Genomic DNA, 16,314 nt, shown 5'->3' with positions numbered 1-16,314 from the left:
TCAAGTGCCCATAGGGGTGTGGGTTCATTTCTGGGTCTTCAATTCTATTCCATTGGTCTATCTGTCTGTCTCTGTACCAATACCATGCAGTTTTTATCACTATTGCTCTGTAATACTGCTTGAGTTCAGGGATAGTGATTCCCCCTGAAGTCCTTTCATTGTTGAGGATAGTTTTAGCTATCCTGGGTTTTTTGTTATTCCAAAAGAATTTGCAAATTGTTCTGTCTAACTCTTTGAAGAATTGGATTGGTATTTTGATGGGGATTGCATTGAATCTGTAGATCGCTTTTCTCAAAATGGCCAATTTTACTATATTAATCCTTCCAATCCATGAGCATGGGAGATGTTTCCATCTTCTGAGGTCTTCTTCAATTTCTTTCTTCAGAGGCTTGAAGTTCTTATTGTACAGATCTTTTACTTGCTTGGTTAAAGTCACACCGAGGTACTTTATATTATTTGGGAATATTGTGAAGGGTGTCGTTTCCCTAATTTCTTTCTCGGTTTGTTTCTCTTTTGTGTAGAGGAAGGCTACTGATTTATTTGAGTTAATTTTATACCCAGCCACTTTGCTGAAGTTGTTTATCAGCTTTAGTAGTTCTCTGGTGGAACTTTTGGGATCACTTAAATATACTATCATATCATCTGCAAATAGTGATATTTTGACTTCTTCTTTTCCAATCTGTATCCACTTGATCTCCTTTTGTTGTCTGATTGCTCTGGCTAGAACTTCAAGAACTATATTGAATAAGTAGGGAGAGAGTGGGCAGCCTTGTCTAGTCCCTGATTTTAGTGGGATTGCTTCAAGTTTCTCTCCATTTAGTTTAATGTTAGCTACTGGTTTGCTGTATATGGCTTTTACTATGTTTAGGTATGGGCCTTGAATTCCTGTTCTTTTCAGGACTTTTATCATGAAGGGGTGTTGAATTTTGTCAAATGCTTTCTCAGCATCTAATGAAATGATCATGTGGTTTTGTTCTTTCAGTTTGTTTATATAATGGATCACGTTGATGGTTTTCTGTATATTAAACCATCCCTGCATGCCTGGGATGAAGCCTACTTGATAATGGTGGATGATTGTTTTGATGTGCTCTTGGATTAGGTTTGCCAGAATTTTATTGAGTATTTTTGCGTCGATATTCATAAGGTCTGAAATTCTCTTTCTTTGTTGGGTCTTTGTGTGGTTTAGGTATAAGAGTAATTGTGGCTTCATAGAAGGAATTCGGTAGTGCTCCATCTGTTTCAATTTTGTGGAATAGTTTGGATAGTATTGGTATGAAGTCTTCTATGAAGGTCTGATAGAATTCTGCACTAAACCCACCTGGACCTGGGCTCTTTTTGGTTGGGAGACCTTTAATGACTACTTCTATTTAGTTAGGAGTTATGGGGTTGTTTAAATGTAAACCTGTTATTTTATATGCTAACTTAAAGTTAATAAAAAATGCTGGTAAGATGAAGAGAAAGAGGGAGGAAAAACAAAACAAAAAACATTTATGAACCACCAAACTCTTCTAGGAGGTCCCAGAGAAAATCATTAAGGTAGAACAACATTCTCATTGTACTATTGAGAAAGGGATTCTTGAGGTTTTCTGCCTGCGCTGAAAACCAGTCACCAGGAGCGCCTACACACCTCTGAGAGCAGAAGTAAGACCAACTCTACAGCATCAAGCAACCCACCTGGAGGCTTCAGGCCACACAAACCTGCCCCGACCTGTGGGGGTTACCTGAGAGGGGGCGAAAGAATAGGGGACAGGAGGTTTAAAGAAGGAGAGCAAGTCTATGGTCTGATCAAACTCTGAAATTTTATTTAAAAACAGCGGCTCATAAAGACAAGCAGGCGGGAAGCCACCCAGGACTTCCAATCATCACAGGCCAACCCATTAGTGCCACCACCCTGCCTATATCCCTAAACCATAAATTGCAGGTATAAACTGATAGAAACAGATGGCCGGAGACAGAGGATGTGAAAGTGATAAGAACAGAGAGCAAGGTGTCCCAGAGGGTTAAGTGGGCTTGATATTCCTGAAACATTCCAGGGACAGAGGGTGCGTAAGCAGGCTTGGCTCTTGGCACAAACCCAGAAGCAGCTCTCTCTTCCCATATACGACTGAAAGAAAACAGTTCTACAGGAGTGCTAATACACAGGCTCACATGAGGGTCAAGCCACTGTCAGAAACAGCAAAACAAAGTAACACCAGAGACAACCTGATGGCAAGAGTCAAGTGCAGGAACCGAAGCAAACAAAACCAAGACTATATGACATCACCAGAGCCCAGTTCTCCCACTAAAGCAAATACTAGATATCCCAATATACTGGAAAAGCAAGGTTTGGATTTAAAATCACATCTCATGATGATGATAGAGGACTTTAAGAAGGACATAAATAACTCCTTTAAAGAAATACAGGACAACACAGGTAAACAAGTAGAAGTTCTTAAAGAGGAAACACAAAAATCACTTAAAGAATTACAGAAAAACACAACCAAACAGGTGAAGGAATTGAATAAAACCATCCAGGATTTAAAAATGGAAATAGAAACAATAAAGAAAGCACAAAGGGAGACAACCTTGGAGATAGAAAACCTAGGAAAGAGATCAGGAATCATAGATGCAAGCATCACCAACCAAATACAAGACATAGAAGAGAGAATCTCAGGGGCAGAAGATAGAGAACACTGACACAACCATTACAGATAATATAAAACATAAAAAGCTCCTAACCCAAAACATCCAAGAAATCCAGGACACAACGAGATTAACCTAAGGATAATAGGTGTAGAAGAAAGCAAAGACTCCCAATTTAAAGGGCCAGTAAATATCTTCAATAAAATTATAGAAGAAAACTTCCCTAACCTTAAGAAAGAGATGCCCATAAATATACAAGAAGCCTACAGAACTCCAAATAGATTGGGCCAGAAAAGAAATTCCTCCCATCATATAATAGTTGAAACACCAAATGCACAAAAAAAGAAAGAAAAAGAAAGAAAAAAAGAAAGAATATTAAAAGCAGTAAGGGAAAAAGGTCAAGTAACATATAGAGGCAGACATATCAGAATTACACCAGACTTCTCACCAGAGACTATGAAAGCCAGAAGATCCTGGGCAGATGTCATACAGACCCTAAGAGAACACAAATGCCAGCCCAGGCTAATATATCCAGCAAAACTCTCAATTAACATAGATGTAGCAACCAAGATATTCCATGACAAAAACCAAATTTACACAATATCTTTCTATAAATCAAGCCCTACAAAGGATAATAGATGGAAAATTCCAACACAAGGAAGGAAAATACACCCTAAAAAAATGCAAAACCAAAAGAAGAGATAAACACAAACATAATTCCACCTCTAACAACAAAAATAACAGGACAGGACAATCACTATTCTTTAATATCTCTTAACATCAATGGACTCAATCCCCCGAAAAAAAAAAGTCATAGACTAACAGAGTGGATATGTAAAGATGACCCAACATTTTGCTGCATACAAGAAACATGCCTCAGAGACAAAGACAGGCACTACCACAGGATAAAAGGCTGGAAAACAACTTTCAAAGCAAATATTCCGAAGAAAACAAACTGGAATAGCCATTTTAATATCAAATAAAATCAACTTTCAACCAAAAGTTGTCAAAAATGATAAGGAAGGACACTTAATATTCATAAAAGGAAAAATCCACCAAGATGAACTCTCAGTCCTGAATATCTGTGCTCTAAATGCAAGGGCACCTACATACATAAAAGAAACCTTACTAAAGTTCAAAGCACACATTGCACCTCACAAAATAATAGTAGGAGATTTGAACACCTCACTCTCATCAATGGACAGATCATGGAAACAGAAACTAAACAGAGATATAGAGAAACTGAAGTTATGAACCAAATGGATTTAACAGATATTTTTAGAACATTTCATCCTAAGACAAAAAAATATAACTTCTCAGGACCTCGTGGTGCCTTCTCCAAAATTGACCATACAATCTATCACAAAACAGGCCTCAACAAATACAAGAAGGTTGAAATAATTCCATGCATCCTATCAGATCACAACAGACTAAGGCTGGTCTTCAATAACAACAATAGTGACAGAAAGTCCATACATACATGGAAGTTGAACAATGCTCTACTCAATGATAACTTGGTCAAGGAAGAAATAAAGGAAGAAATTAAAGACATTTTAGACTTTAATGAAAATGAAGGCACAATATACCCAAACTTATGGGACTCAATGAAAGCAGTGCTCAGAGGAAAACTCATAGTTCTGAGTGCCTCCAAAAAGAAACTGGAGAGAGCATACATTAGCAGCTTGACAGCACACCTAACAGCTCTAGAACAAAAAGAAGCAAATACACCCAAGAGGAATAGAAGGCAGGAAATAATCAAACTCAGGGCTGAAATCAACCAAGTTCAAACAAAAAGGACTATACAAAGAATCAACAAAACAAGGAGGTGGTTCTTGGAGAAAATCAACAAGATAGATAAACCCTTAGCCAGACTAACCAGAGGGCATAGAGAGTGTATCCAAATTAACACAATCAGAAATGAAAAGGAAGACATAACTACAGAATCTGAGGAAATTCAAAAAATTATCAGATCCTACTACAAAAGTCTATAGTCAACAAAACTGGAAAATCTGGAGGAAATGGACAATTTTCTAGACAAATACCAGGTAGCAAGTTAAAACAGGATCAGATAAACAATCTAAACAATCCCATAACTCCTAAAGAAATAGAAGCATTTATTAAAAGTCTTCCAACCAAAAAGAGCCCAGGACCAGATGAGTTTAGTGCAGAATTCTATCAGACCTTCATAGAAGACCTCATATCAATACTATCCAAACTATTCCACAATATAGAAATAGAAGGAGCATTACCCAAGTCCTTCTACGAAGCCACAATTACACTTCTACCTAAACCACACAAAGACCAAACCAAAAAAAGAAAACTTCAGACCAATTTCCCTTATGAATATCGATGCAAAAAAAAAAAACCCTCAGTAAAATTCTCACAAACCAAATCCAAGAACACTTCAAAATGATCATCCATCATGATCAAGTAGGCTTCATCCCAGGGATTCAGGGATGGTTCAACATATGGAAATCATCAACATAATCCACTATGTAAACAAACTCAAAGAAAAAAACCACACAATCACTTTATTAGATGCTGAGAAAGCATTTGACAAAATTCAACACCCCTTCATGATAAAAGTCTTGAAAAGATCAGGAATTCAAGGACCATACCTAAACATAGTAAAAGGAATATACAGCAAACAGTAGCAAACATTAAACTAAATGGAGAGAAACTTGAAGCAATCCCACTAAAATCAGGGACTAGACAAAGCTGCCATCTCTCTCCCTACTTATACAATATAGTACTTGAAGTCCTAGCCAGAGCAATCAGACAACAAAAGAAGGTCAAAGGGATACAAATTGGAAAGGAAGAAGTCAAAATACCATTATCTACTGATGATATAATAGTATCCTTAAGTGATCCCAAAAGTTCCACCGGAGAACTACTAAGCCTGATAAACAACTTCAGCAAAGTGGCTGGGTATAAAATTAACTCAAACAAATAGTAGCCTTCCTCTACTCAAAGAATAAACAGGCTGAGAAAGAAATTAGGGAAATGATACCCTTCACAATAGTCCCAAATAATATAAAATACCTTGGTGTGACTCTAACCAAGCAAGTGAAAGATCTGTATGACAAGAACTTCAAGTCTCTGAAGAAAGAAATTGAATAAGATCTCAGAAGATGGAAAGATCTCCCATGCTCATGGATTGGCAGGATTAATACAGAAGAAATAGCCATTTTACCAAAAGCAATCTATAGTTTCAATGCAATCCCCATCAAAATTCCAACTCAATTCTTCATAGAGTTAGAAAGAGCAATTTGCAAATTCATTTGGAATAACAAAAGAACCCAGGATAGCTAAAACTATCTTCAACAATAAAAGGACTTCTGGGGAAATCACCATCCCTGACTTCAAGGAGTATCACAGAGCAATAGTGATAAAAACTGTATGGTATTGGTACAGAGACAGACAGATAGACCAGTGGAATAGAATTGAAGACCCAGAAATGAACCCACACACCTATGGTCACTTGATCTTTGACAAAGGAGCTAAAACCATCCAGTGGAAGAAAGATAGCATTTTCAACAAATGGTGCTGGTTCAACTGGAAGTCAGCATGCAAAAGAATGCAGATCGATCCCTGCTTATCACCCTGTACAAAGCTTAAGTCCAAGTGGATCAAGGACCTCCACATCAAACCACATACACTCAAACTAATAGAAGAAAAAGTGGGGAAGCATCTCGAACACATGGGCATTGGAAAAAATTTCCTGAACAAAACACCAATGGCTTATGCTCTAAGATCAAGAATCAACAAATGGGACCTCATAAAACTGCAAAGCTTCTGTTAGGCAAAGGATACTGTCATTAGCACAAAATGGCAACCAACAGACTGGGAAAAGACCTTTATCAATCCTACATCTGATAGAGGGCTAATATCCAAAATATACAAAGAACTCAAGAAGTTAGACTTTAGAGAGCCAAATAATCCTTTTAGAAATGGGGTTCAGAGCTAAACAAAGAATTCACAGCTGAGGAATGCCGAATGGCTGAGAAACACCTAAAGAAATGTTCAACATCCTTAGTTGTCAGGGAAATGCAAATCAAAACAACCTTGAAATTCCACCTCACACCAGTCAGAATGTCTAAAACTCAGGTGAGAACAGATGCTGGCGAGAATGTGGAGAAAGAGGAACACTCCTACATTGTTGGTGGGATTGCAGACTGGTACAACCATTCTGGAAATCAGTCTGGAGGTTCCTCAGAGAATTGGACATTGAACTACCTGAGGAGCCAGCTATACCTTTTCTGGGCATATTCCCAAAGGATGCTCCAACATACAACAAAGACACATATTCCACTATGTTTATAGCAGCCTTATTCATAGTAGGCAGAAGCTGGAAAGAACCCAGATGCCCTTCAACAGAGCAATGGATACAGAACATATAGTACACATACACAGTGGAGTACTACTCAGCTGTCAAAAGCAATGGCTTTATGAACTTCATAGGCAAATGGATGGAAGTGGAAAATATCATCCTGAGTGAAATAACCCAATCACAGTAAAACACACATGGTATGCACTCACTGATGAGTGCATATTAGCCCCAAAGCTTGAATTACCCAAGATATAATCCACAGACCACATGAAGCTCAAAAAGGTCAAACAAAGTGCAAATCCTTCAGTCCTTCTTAGAAGAGGGAACAAACATATTCATAGGAGGGGATATGGAGACAATGTTTGAAGCAGAGACTGAAGGAATGGTCTTTCAGAGCCTGCCCAACCTGGTTATACAGTCCATATATATATATATATATATATATATGTATGTATATATATATATGTATGTATATATATATGTAGCAACCAAAACTAGATAATATTGCTGATGCCAAGAACTGCATGGTGACAGGAGCCTGATATAGCTGTCTTCTGAGAGGTACAGCCAGAACATGACAAATACAGAAGTGAATGCTAGCAGCCAACCATTGAACTGAGAACAGGGTCCCCTTGGAGCAATTAGAGAGAGAATTGAAGGAGCTTAAGGGGCTTTCAACCCCATAAGAACAACAATACCAACCAACCAGAACTCCCAGGGACTAAATCACTACCCAAAGACTACACAAGGACAGCCTCATGGCTCCAGCTGAGAGCTAGATATGTAGCCAAGAATAGCTTTGTTGGGTACCAATGGAAGGAGAAGCCCTGGGTCCTGTCAAGGCTGGACCCCCCCCCCCAGTGTAGGGAAATATGAGGGGGGTGGTTGGGGAGGGGAAACACTCGTATAGAAGAAGGGGAAGGGGTGGAATAGGGGGCTTATGGCCAGGAAACCGGGAAAAGGAATAACATTTGAAATGTAAATAGAAAATACCCGATTAAAAAAGGAAAAGGATTCTTTGGGCAAGTATATATTAAATGTAGAAAAACATATACAGTGCAAAACAAAATCATTAGATACTTTCGAAGAAAATTATAAAACAATCTGCTTGAAATCTATCCAAAAGTTGAACAGTAATGCTTTTCAAAATTTTGACAGTAGGCAATAAATTATTAGGATTTATGATATACTAAGTTTTTTATTTGCAATCTTGGCATCATTTAAATCAATTTAATCCATGGTTGTATGTGTCTTATAGAAACTATACAAAACTGAGCATTCAAGCTTTCTTGAGTAACACTGGGATGTCCCTAGGTTATATTTAGGTATGAGATTTATTTATATTATCAAAAACATTGTAGGCTGCTTTCTTCATAGACTATAACTTTTAAATGCAAGTATTAGCCATTACAGAAAGTAATTTGATAGTATAAGGTCACAAGTCCCACAAAAATTGATCTAAATAATGTGTATACAACAATCTATTTACATACAGTTACATAAACTTTCTTTTTAGGAGAGATAGGTCCGGGGTTAAGAGCACCTGTTGCTTTTGCAGAAGACATGAGTTCAGTTCCCAGCATGCCTTGGTGGTTCGTAACCATCTGTCACTTGAATTATTGTAGATATGATGTCCTCTGATGACCTCAGGCACTACATATATGTAGGTAAAACACTTGTACATATAAAAATAAAGTAAATAAATCTAAAAACATTTCAGTACAAACCCAAACCTGAAAACTATTCTTAGTTTTCCTTTCTCAGACCATGTCTGTACAACGTCCTGCCTGTTATTTACAGTTTACTACTTGACATCATTTATTTCTGGCCAAGAGAAGATGTGTGAATTTGAAACTCTCAGATGCAGCTTCCTAACCTACAATACTATTGATTTTGAATCTTGTTTTGTGTTGCTTTTGTGCTTTGTTTTGATTTTTGTTTTGTGAGACAGAGTTTCTCTGTGTATCCCTGGCTATACTACAACTCTCGGTGTAGACTAAGCTTGTTCTAAGAAAGCAGATGAATGATAGCTCCAAAGGTCGGTGGATTGGGCAGAAGGTAGTATGAGTGTTGAATTCTGTGTCCCCTCCTCTGCTAGCCCCTTCACATTAAGCCTGTGATTTCACTTCTAATAAAGTCAGGACATTTAATATTAACCTGGCTTGAAGATCTAGCGGCTGACTCTCTGTGCCAGATAAACCTTCCCATTCTTTGCTTTAGGATACAAGGACTGGAAAGGCTAATAAGCTATATTTTGACTTTTCCAATTCTGCCAGCAGAGGGCACCAGAGAGCGAGCGAGTTTGCTGATTCCTTTCCTTTTGCTTCTTGCTTCTATCTGCTCAGCCCCACAGTGATTTATTTTTGCCCACTTGCTTCGCCTGTTAGATTCCATTTCAAAGAATTTCCCCTCAGTGTTTCGAACCATTCTTACTCCCAGATGTGGCATCAGCCCTGCTGACCACTCCTTCCTCAGAAATCTGAGTGCTCCAGGGCCCCCTCTTTGTCTTTGATTTCTAATTTGCCAAGACAGTGGAGCCAACCAATTCCCCCAAGGACTAGACCACAGCCATAGCCCATATGAGCCCTTGAGTAGCTGAGGTAGCCCAGCTCTCTTTCACTGTGGCATTCCCACTGGGACAGAGAGCTACTTGCACCTTGTAGCTCCTACCATGTTATCCTCTCGCTTCGTCCGTTGGTCTTTGCCATTTCAGCTCTCCTCTACTAATCCCTTACGTTGAGTTCTCAGAGAGCAGACAGGTATCTGAGTTCCTAATCCAACCCTTACTGATGCAAGAGAGTCTCAAGAAAAGAGTGTGCACTTGGGCTGGACCTTTGCTTTAGTGTGGGACATAACTCTGTTGCCTAGTGTCATTATAAGGTGTCTAGATAGGAAGAGAAGATTTGGAAGTCATAGAGGATGGACCGTCACAATCTGCCTGGAATCCCATCATCCCTTTCCCTGGTAACACAGCGGTTTTAAGGGAAGCATCATGGGGTTGGGGATTTAGCTCAGTGGTAGAGCGCTTGCCTAGGAAGCGGAAGGCCCTGGGTTCGGTCCCCAGCTCGGAAAAAAAGAACCAAAAAAAAAAAAAAAAAAAAGGGAAGCATCATAATCAGTGCTTCCTAAGATTTACAACGACCATGGGAAACGGTCGGAGTGTCGGGGCTTTGTTAATCCCTGTTAAGGGAAAGCCACTTCCTCCTGGTCAACAGAATGGAACGTGAGTTCTTCCTCTGTCCCTGGATGGAGGCAAACTCCTGGAAACAGAAGAAAATTTACTTCTAAAGTCCCTTAAGAGTTCATCCAACGTGGGCTGTCAGTCACCTGGCCAGGAAACCAGCCCTCAGGAAAGCTGATTTGTCTGAAGACTAGCTAAGGAGATTGGAAGATATCTATCTAGCTAGTCTATCTGGAAGATAATTATACCTTCAGCGAGACAGTATACGTACTCATCCCAGAAGTCCTTCGCTCCATTTAGTTGCCTGAAGATCTTTACTGCTAAGCCTGCCCACTTTTCTGAATTCTAACTCAAAAAAAAAAAACCAAAAACAAAAACAAAAACTTTTCATACCTACCCATCTACCTCTTTCTTCTATACCTACCCAAATCCCAAGTATGCCTACCTTGATATCTAGATGCCCTCAACCTTTCTCAAAAGATGTCTTCCCTCCTTCTCCTCCATCATTGAACCCCTCCGTTTTCCTGCACCCTAACTCAAGGAGTGTGACTGCCACTTCTCCGTTTGTATCCCTCACCAGCTGCTGAGATCCACAGGCTGCTTACTGAAAGATCCTAGCTCTCGTCTCAGGATGGCCCGCCCCAGGAAACACCAATCCCAGACAAGCCCTCAAATGAAAGATCCCCGAAGAGAGACCCTTACTCATGTCTTGGGAAATCGCAGACCCCAGACACAGAGAGACCATTTTGGATGTAATAAGCAAAGGCGAGGTTTATTATGGAGATCTATTACGGGGATCTCCGGGCCGACACATATCCCACGCAGGAGACAGAGGTGTCGACCCCGACTTTTAGAAGCAAGGGGTTTTTATAGGGTGAGGAACAGGGGGAGGGGGAGAGTTGGCACGGCTATAAGTGATTGGCTCATTCAAACATAGCAGTGAGATCACAACACAGCAGAAGAGTACGTGCTGACTGGGGCATTCCGGTTTTTAGAAGCCAGGGGCTTATCAGGGTTTGAAGGACATCTGGTTAAAGTGTGACTCTGAGTAAGCTGGGGGAGGTGCCCTCCTACCAAATGGTTTATGAGTCAGTCTTGATAGCTTGGGCTGGTTCCTGCATTCCTTTTCTTTATCTTTATGGCCTGGCAGTCCTGGCTGCAGGGCGGGCCCCGCCCTGCCTGGACAGTGTTTAGCCCTGAGTCTGTGGATTTTGAAACTTATTCTTTTAATTTTATATTTTTAAACCTTAAATCTGTATAATTTTCCTTTCACTTACCCTGATATTTTTCAATCAAAATATAATAAAATGATATCCAAAATTCCTCCTGGGTCCTTTCAGTAAAACTTATTACTCACAAAGGGAACCCCGAATTCCTTAGCTTTCCTTAGTAGCAGCAGCAGCAGCAGTAGCTTTAATCAATCAACACATGGTGGGTTGCAGGGAGAAGCAGACATCTGCAGCATTTGTGGGATGTAGGTTCCAAGACCTCACAGACACCAAGACATATTTAAATCAATTGTGTGGACTGCCATAGCATTCTCATGCAAACTATACACCTCTTTACTATTTAAATTATCTCTAGGTGTTGCTTATAAAATGGAATCTCTCAGAGTAAGACTCATGGGGGTTGGGAGGCAGCAAATCCCAGTTTTAGATAATATAGGGAAACTTAGGACCAGGCGAAGCCTGACCTCAGAACTCCCAATCATGAATTTTGTGCCTTCAAGAAATGTGAACTAAAGGAGGCTGGCCTGGCGATATGGCTCAGAGATTGAGGGCTCTTCGGAGTTTTCTTGTCCTGAGAACTGAGGTTCAGTTCCTAGTACCCACATAGAGGCTCATGCTGTCTATAACTCCAGTTTCAGGGACTCCAACCAGTGCTCTCTTCTGGCCTCTATCAGCGTGCACACAGTATACATCTGTACATATGCATGCAAGCAAAATAAAGTAATAAGTAAATCTTTTTTTAAAATGGGAACTAAATGAACCTCACTTTATACAAGGTAGCAAGTTGTGGACATGTTGTAGCAACATGTAAGAACTAAGCAACTCTAAGGTATTAAGCCCTAAGGAAGCCCTGAGACCTTGTTGTGCCAGGGAAATGTTAGTGATCCCCCAAAACACACACAGGAACCAATCTGATGCAACTCACAGTACGGTCTTTATTCAAGCTAGCTCGCCCCCACCCTCAATGCAGTACCATCATGCAGGATGGTTTTGGTGGTAGGGAGCCCCAAACTTCTATTCGGGCAAGGCTTTATAGTAAGCAGCAAGCAGGGAATATGTGTGTAGGCATCTAATTAGAAAGCTACTGTGGCCTTTAACAATATTGTCTGGTGCTGGGTGTCAGATCATAAATTAAATTTCTGTTTTCCTGGGCAGTAGTGGTCATTAGGCAGGGGGTGGGCTTGTAACCTGGGGTTGCAGGTTTGTTGGGGGAAATAATCTGGAGTTGCTGATATTGTTGAGGGTGTAACTTGGAAATGCTGGTCTTGTTGGGAATTAGTCTAGAGACTGTGGCTAGGCTTGGGTTTGTTGGAGGGGCAACTTGGAAACGAATGTTAGGTACTAGTCTGTTAGTTTACTTGAGTTCAAACTTAGGTCAGGTTCTCTAAAATGGAGTCTGAATTTAAAAGATTCAGCATCTCAACCTCAGGCCCAGTCTTCAGGCAGCTGGTGCAGCAAATCCAGGAATAGTCTTGTAGCTTCAGTTATGGCCTGTGGTCTGGTCCCAGCAATCTGAATCCCAAACCAAGGGAGTGCCTCAGAGTTTGAGGCAAGATGGCCTCCAAAGCTAAGAGCTTTGCGCTGAATCAGGGTAAAGACAGCAACAATCAGAACCTACACATCAATCAATCCCTTTTCAACACCATTGTGTGTGGCAGCAAGCAGAGCAGAGTCTGGAGGATGGAAGAAAGGGTCTGCCTTTGCCTTCCAGCCTGGGAGCATCATGGATGTGTGCATCTTTCAACCATGCTGGGCTGACCATCAACTAGCCAGATGGACGTCATTTCAAGTTCTCCAACTACCTCAACGTAGAGGCCATCAACTACATAGAAGCAGATGGCTACCTCACGATCAAGTCCGTGGCCTATGAGAGAAGCCAGACAGCTAGCCCAGAGCCTCCCAAAGAGGCAGTTTCCTCTGCTCCCCACAACTCCACGCAGAAGAAATCCTGTGTTTCTGTAGTAGCTCTATGATAGTCTATTAAGATGCATCATTGCAATGTAAATTAAATTCACAGCTCTGTCAAGTCTCCAGTGTGAGAATTAGGGCAGTGGTTGAGAAGTGGAGAGGTTCTGAAACTTGGAATAAGGATTTCCACGTTGAGCTGTCTGTTTTTTGGTGTGTGTGTGTGTGTGTGTGTGTGTGTTTGTTTGTTTGTTTTTATTTTTCATGTTCCCTATATTTGTTTAACAAACCTAGAATTTAGATCTCTTTGTTAAACAAACAGAATATTAGTATGATTTATTTTGTTTGTCTTTAATCCACAGGAATAGATACTGCCTAGCAGGGATGTGCGTTTTAGTGGTGATAATCCTGTACAGAGCATGCTCAGTGCAATCTGCAGGAAGTGCTTGCTGAAGTGTATTGTGTCCTGCCGATGACATCATTTGCCAGATTCATTATACCACTTATAACTAGTTAAGTCATGATCTCTCTCTCTCTCTCTCTCTCTCTCTCTCTCTCTCTCTCTCTCTCTCTCTCTTCCTTCCTAAAATAAATATTTTTTTCTATGCTTTGGGGTTTGGCTGGTGGCGATGAAGGAGACTATCAACCTTTTGAAGAGACTAGAGCCATCTGTTCTCCATTACAGAGTATTCCTAGAATGATCTCCAAAGTGAAGCTTGAGATTTATCAACAGGATTATTCCTTCTCCTGAGAATCCATGGAACTAACAGCTGTGTTTATCTCAAATGAGATAAGCTAAAATTAAGGGACCTTATCGGAATGATATGGTGATCACTGCATGGGTAGAAATCCCAGCATCCTACAGATCCCATAGTTAGTTAAAGCCACCACTTCTGTCCTCTGGCATGTACTTCCAAGCTTTCAGGCCTAGAACCCTCATCTATTCAAAAGGGCCACTTTTTTCAGGCGAGAAGCAGACGTGATAGCTGCTTCCCATTCTGCTCAGCTTTAAGTGTGTGAGAGAGAAAGAAAAGCTCCATTTCCTGCTATTCCTTTTCCATAGAAATCAAGAGAACTAAAGTATAGTTCAGCTCAAGACAAGGTTTCACACACACACACACACACACACACACACACACACACACACAAACTTAAAAACGTAAAAATCTTTCTGAAAGAAATCAAGTCAAAATAACTTTTATTCATTTCCTTACATTTTCTCCAGAAAGGAAGGTGGTAAAGGGGTGGCAAGCCAGTGGATGCTGCCAGGTAGACACCCAGCACAGAAGTTTTATTAGCATCCATTAAAACATATTAGTTTTACTAATGCACTGCTATATGCAAGGTACTGTACAATTACATCTTCTGGGTTTGTAAAGGGGTTCATATCAGTTATGAGAGTTAGCCTTATGCCATTTAAGCATTACTATGGAGTAGAATAAATCGGGTCATCAGCACAATGACTCTGAGTAGGGAACGGGACTGAAATAAAAGAAGCTGAGTGGGTTTTCCAGAGTCGCCGAACACGAAAGACAGAACAATGAGTAAACAAGACGGTAAGATGCAGAAGCCGAAAATTACGTGTTTTTCCGAAGCCACTCAACCACCCTGGCAATTCTTTTCTTGTTTTTCAGATTCTCCGCCTTCATTTCCTGTAATTTGGCATGAGCCACAATCCTCTGGTGCTCCTCCAACACAGTGCTGAGGAACTGCTGCAACTAAAAGGACAGAGACAACTGATCAGCGCCACCAGACTTCTCACTGGCACAAAAGAAGACAGAGTTCACGGGAAATAGGAAAATCACTTTGCAAAGAGGCAATGATGGTTGACAGGAGTAGCTGTGTAGACCTCCAGCATGTGTCCCTGGAGAGGCTGTGACTGAGGCAGTGTGATTACGACTATACTTCCCCAGAAGGGTGACATGTCAACTAGAAGGAGTACAGTAAGAACTTGGTCTTACTATTTTCTCTATTTCCAAATTACATCAAAACTCTCACCAAATAGTTACTGAATATGCACTGTATATTGCAAAAGATTTGTGATCCGAGACATAGTGAGACCCTTCTGTATTTCAAGGGAACGTGGCAGCTTCTGAGGGCAATACCAATGCTTCTTATATCTGTATAGATGTTATTCTTCACTTCTGAATGTTTTAGTCAAATTGGCATTGTCTATAGATGACATGATCTTTTATTTATCAGAACAAATAAACAATTCAGTGAAGTTTCAGGATAGAAAATTAATATGAAAAATCAGTACAATTGGGCTGGAAAATTAGCTCATTTGGCAAAGTGTTTGCCCATGCAAACATGAGGATCTGAGTTAAATTCCTTCATTAAAAATGGGGCATGGTGGTGTACTGTAGATGTGATTCCAGGGGCTAGGCTCCATCCCAAGCAGGCTGCCAAAGTTGGCAGTGTTGTCCATGTGGACCTGGGCTTAGAGTCATCAAGGATACACATGGAAGGGGTTATAGAATCTTCCTCCATGGTAAGGAGGGTCAGTGAAATCAGGCAGTGTGTGGCAGGGCAGTCCCTGCATGAAGGCTTTAAGAAGTCAAAGGATACTTGCTGTGGATTTGATTCATTGCTTGTATTATGTTAATTGTGTTCCCCCAAATTATGTGAGTATCCTGCATGTAAGACACTGCAGGTCCCTGCCTCCAGTTGGTTCTAGTTGGTAAAGTTGCTGGCAGCCAATGGCTGGGCTGGGAGACAGAGGCAGGGCTTTAGATTCCCAGGCAAGGGAACCAAGGGAAGAAGGTTTAGTACATGCTGAGAAAGCAGGAAGATCAGGCTTGAGAGTGACAGGAGAGAAAGCATTCAATCACATAAGAGCAGGGAAGAGTAGCCCCAGGGCCCCCACATCTCCTATTTGGTCTAAGGTAGCAAAGACTTGGAATGTAGATTTTAATAAGTAATAATTCAGGAGTATCAGAGGGGAGGTATTAGCAAAGTGGAAGTTTGGGAGTGGCCCAGACATTGACCTGATTTTTTTAAAGATTTATTTATTTATTTATTTATTTATTTATTTATTTATTATATAA

At 40.5% G+C, this 16,314-nt stretch overlaps 2 protein-coding genes and 1 pseudogene across 8 annotated transcripts in view; 1 reads left to right on the top strand and 2 right to left on the bottom strand.

Moving 5' to 3' along the window:
* Positions 1 to 9,821, bottom strand: part of Arl14epl (ADP ribosylation factor like GTPase 14 effector protein like) — a 30,974-nt gene extending 21,153 nt beyond the window's left edge. Inside the window, exon 1 of the mRNA XM_006254701.5 lies at positions 9,623 to 9,821. The gene's annotated coding sequence lies outside the window, so the exon portion shown is untranslated. The remainder of the gene's footprint in view (positions 1 to 9,622) is intronic.
* A 3,027-nt stretch (positions 9,822 to 12,848) lies between these two features.
* On the top strand, positions 12,849 to 13,602 carry Lgals1-ps2 (galectin 1, pseudogene 2; annotated as a pseudogene).
* Positions 13,603 to 14,448: 846 nt separating this feature from the next.
* Positions 14,449 to 16,314, bottom strand: part of Lvrn (laeverin) — a 109,043-nt gene continuing 107,177 nt past the window's right edge. For 6 of the 7 annotated variants that reach the window (XM_063277658.1, XM_063277657.1, XM_063277656.1 and 3 more), the window contains one exon: positions 14,449 to 14,985. In XM_063277658.1, the coding sequence (XP_063133728.1) occupies positions 14,845 to 14,985 (141 nt within the window). In that variant the 3' untranslated portion in view covers positions 14,449 to 14,844. The remainder of the gene's footprint in view (positions 14,986 to 16,314) is intronic. The other variant, XR_005496111.2, reaches the window with a different exon arrangement.

The sequence above is a fragment of the Rattus norvegicus genome, chromosome 18 (assembly GCF_036323735.1).
Source record: "Rattus norvegicus strain BN/NHsdMcwi chromosome 18, GRCr8, whole genome shotgun sequence".
Classification (NCBI taxonomy): domain Eukaryota; kingdom Metazoa; phylum Chordata; class Mammalia; order Rodentia; family Muridae; genus Rattus; species Rattus norvegicus.
Note: the sequence above shows the minus strand (reverse complement) of the source record. Positions and strands in the feature narration are given on the sequence as shown.